This window comes from Chelonoidis abingdonii, chromosome 11 (assembly GCF_003597395.2).
Source record: "Chelonoidis abingdonii isolate Lonesome George chromosome 11, CheloAbing_2.0, whole genome shotgun sequence".
Classification (NCBI taxonomy): Eukaryota; Metazoa; Chordata; order Testudines; family Testudinidae; genus Chelonoidis; species Chelonoidis abingdonii.
In genome coordinates this window covers 59,257,261-59,260,221 of record NC_133779.1, presented here as the reverse complement: position 1 = coordinate 59,260,221, position 2,961 = coordinate 59,257,261, and the positions used below count along the sequence as shown (strand labels likewise).

The 2,961-nt window shown below is 63.1% G+C and overlaps 1 protein-coding gene across 1 annotated transcript; it reads right to left on the bottom strand.

Moving 5' to 3' along the window:
* Nucleotides 1–908: 908 nt before the first annotated feature.
* On the bottom strand, nucleotides 909–1,922 carry LOC116833672 (free fatty acid receptor 3-like). Its single transcript, XM_032795339.1, has one exon. It carries the CDS (start codon nucleotides 1,920–1,922, stop codon nucleotides 909–911), a length of 1,014 nt encoding a protein of 337 aa, XP_032651230.1.
* Between the last annotated feature and the right edge of the window lie 1,039 nt (nucleotides 1,923–2,961).

Here is a 2,961-nt window from a genome sequence, read left to right as displayed (position 1 = left end):
TGCATTTTCGCGAGAGTCCACCAGGGGGTGGTGGAAGTGCCGGAGGCATTGCAGTACCCAGTGACTCCAGCAGAGGGAGGTGTTGCAGGCTCACGCTGCACAAACTCATGCCCCGCACCTCCAGCGGGACGCCTCCCACCGCCGCAATGCATGAGAGCCAGCGCTCTCTGTCGCCCCCTCTTGTTGTGGAGGTGCACTGCAGGGAGGGCGCCATCTCGCCAGCCCAGAGAACAGCCTACAACTGCCGCCGTCCACCGCAGCGCTGCCTTGCACCAGGAGGCAGAGGTGTGTGTTTCGGTACCGAGGTGGAGGGTTTGAGTCAGAGGATCCGTGAGAGGAAGGCCACGTTGCTAATAATTGCAACAGGAAGGCACCCGATTTGTCCCAGGATGATGATGTCCCAGCAGCCGGCTCTTCATCCCCAAATCCCACAATGCTTTACATGTCAGTGTCATTACCCCCACTGTACAGTGGGGGAAACTGAGGCACGGAGTGAGGAAGTGACTTGCCTGGGGCCACACACAAGGCCACGAGACCTGGGCGTTGTCTGCTCAGGTTCGCAGGGCAGAGAACAGCCAGAGGCCCTTGATGCAGAAGGGAAGGGGGGTACAGGGCCCCGACATGGCTCAGCGGCGGGTTCCAGTCCTGACCTGAGCGTGTCTTGAGGTTGGGGCTTTCCAGCTTGGTCGTGGCCCCAGAGAGGGGATGCCGAGCAGCAGGGGAGGGAGGGAGGGAGGCTCTGGAAAGATGTGAATCTGGGAAGAGAACCCAGAAGTCCTGACTCCCAGCCCTATGCTCCAACCCACTGGACCCCAGCCCCAGGAATAGAACCCAGGAGTCCTGCCTTCCTAACCCACTGGACCGCCCCACAGTCGAGTCAGTCCCTGGGGGCCGGGTGACTGCTGGGATCACAGGTTGGAGCAGCAAACCTGGGCGCCCCCAAGGCCTCTGCATTGCTCCGGGGGCTGCTCCGGTTTCAGCTTCTCCGTTCGGCGGTAGAAGACCTTCCTGGCCAAGGGGGGCAGGGAGCAGACGCCCCAGAGCCGGGCCAGGAACCTGCGCCAGGAGTGCTGGACGGCGGAGGAGGAGAAGTAGAAGATGACGGGATCCAGGCTGGCGTTGAAGGTGCTCAGGAGCAGGGCCTTGTCCCGCCATGCCGGGCTCGTCCGCTGGACGAAGCCCACCACGTGGGAGACATTGTATGGCGTGAAGCAGATGATGAAGACGGCCAGGGTGGCCGCCACCAAGCCCACGGCCCGCTGCTTCTTCCCCCGGCAGATGTGGGGCGAGGAGACCACCACCCACATGAAGCCGCAGTAGCAGAAGGAGGTGAGCAAGGAGGGCACGAGGAAGAGGACGATGCCCAGCTCCAGGCGCACAGGGAGCAGCACCCGCAGCTGGCTGGGGGTGAAGTCATCGTAGCAGAGGTCCCTGGAAGAGGAGGCGCTGGTGGCGTTGGCCGGCCCACCGCCCAGCTGCAGCTCGGTCACATAGACGATGCTGCAGTGAGCCAAGGAGCAGAGCCACAGGCCCAGGCTGGCCAGGGCGGCGTAGGCGGGGCGGCGGCGCAGCTTGTAGCGGATGGGGTAGGCCGCGGCCAGGTAGCGCTCCACGCTGACGGCCGTCAGGAAGAGGGTGCTGGAGTAGATGGTGCTGAAGTAGAAGAGGCCACTGAGGGGGCAGAGGAAGGCGGGCAGCGGCCAGCGCCCAGCCCCGGCCTCGGCCACCTTGAAGGGCAGGAAGGCCAGGAAGCAGAGGTCGGAGAGGGTGAGGTTGAGCAGGAGGATGCAGTTGGGGGTGGCTTTGCACCGCAGCTTGCGGATGAGGGCGTGCAGGGCCAGCAGGTTGGTGGGGAAGCCGGTCAGGATGGTCAGCAGGTAGATGGAGAGGTACAGGGCGCGCTCCTCGGGCTGTGGGGCCATGCTGGGGGCATCGCACCTGGGGAGAGAGCGGGGACAGGGTCAGCGTGGGACGTGGGCCTTTCCCCTCCAGGGGGCGCTGGCTCAGTGGGGGCAGGGAAAGGGATATAGGGCCTTTCTCCTCTAGGGGGCGCTGGCTCCAATCTAGCCTGTGGGAGACTGGCAGGGAGGCAGGGAATGGGGCATGGGACTTTCCCCTTTAGGGGTTGCTGGCTCCAATCCAGCCCCAGGACGGGGACTGGCTGGCTCAGGGGCTGAGATCTGAGTGGCCAGCAGAGTATTTTGCTTGGCTATCAAACCTGCTTTAGTGGCCCACTCTTGGCAGCCGCTCGCACCTCTCCCTCCTTCCCTCCCCACCCCACCAGAGCACGGTTGGTGCATGACAACCCTGGAGGAACTAAACAGCCCTAGCCGAGATGTATCTGTCCCTGCTCTCCCCAGCCCCATTGCTCTCTCTTGGCCATGGGGGGAGTTCATTCTCCCTCCCCCCCATCGGCATGCACCCCCCATGCACTTCCGTTGCCTCTGCCCCAGACAGGCAGCGTCACCAGGCAGCCCCTCCTAGACAGAAATGCACAGAAAGGGCCCTGCATTGCCAGGGATGCATGCATGTATGCTCACACCGAGCAGTGTCTGACGCAGTGTATCCAGCAGGAGGCAGGGCTAACACACAAAGCAGGACTCATCCCCTCCAGCAGGGGGCAGCAGGGATGGACACACACACACACACACACACACACACACACACACACAGAGCTCTGAGGTTGGAAACCACTGCTTGGGTCTGTGGGAGCCCAGGGGAACACACACACACAGAGCTGGGCCCAGCCCCTCCAGCAGGGGGCAGCAGGGACACACACACACACACACACACACCACAACACACACCACACACACAGTCAGGCCTAGCATACACAATCACACAACCAGGACAACCGCCAAGTAGCTCTGCGTATCCCACTGCCTAATGTAGCCCCCTCCTCCCACCCCACTGCAAGAGGGGATTGGGGAATGGACTTGTGCCCAAGTGCCCCAGGATGTG

What these genes read in the sequence shown, in the direction of transcription:
- LOC116833672 (XM_032795339.1), bottom strand. Translation starts at nt 1,922, where the DNA reads ATGGCCCCACAGCCCGAGGAGCGCGCCCTGTACCTCTCCATCTACCTG.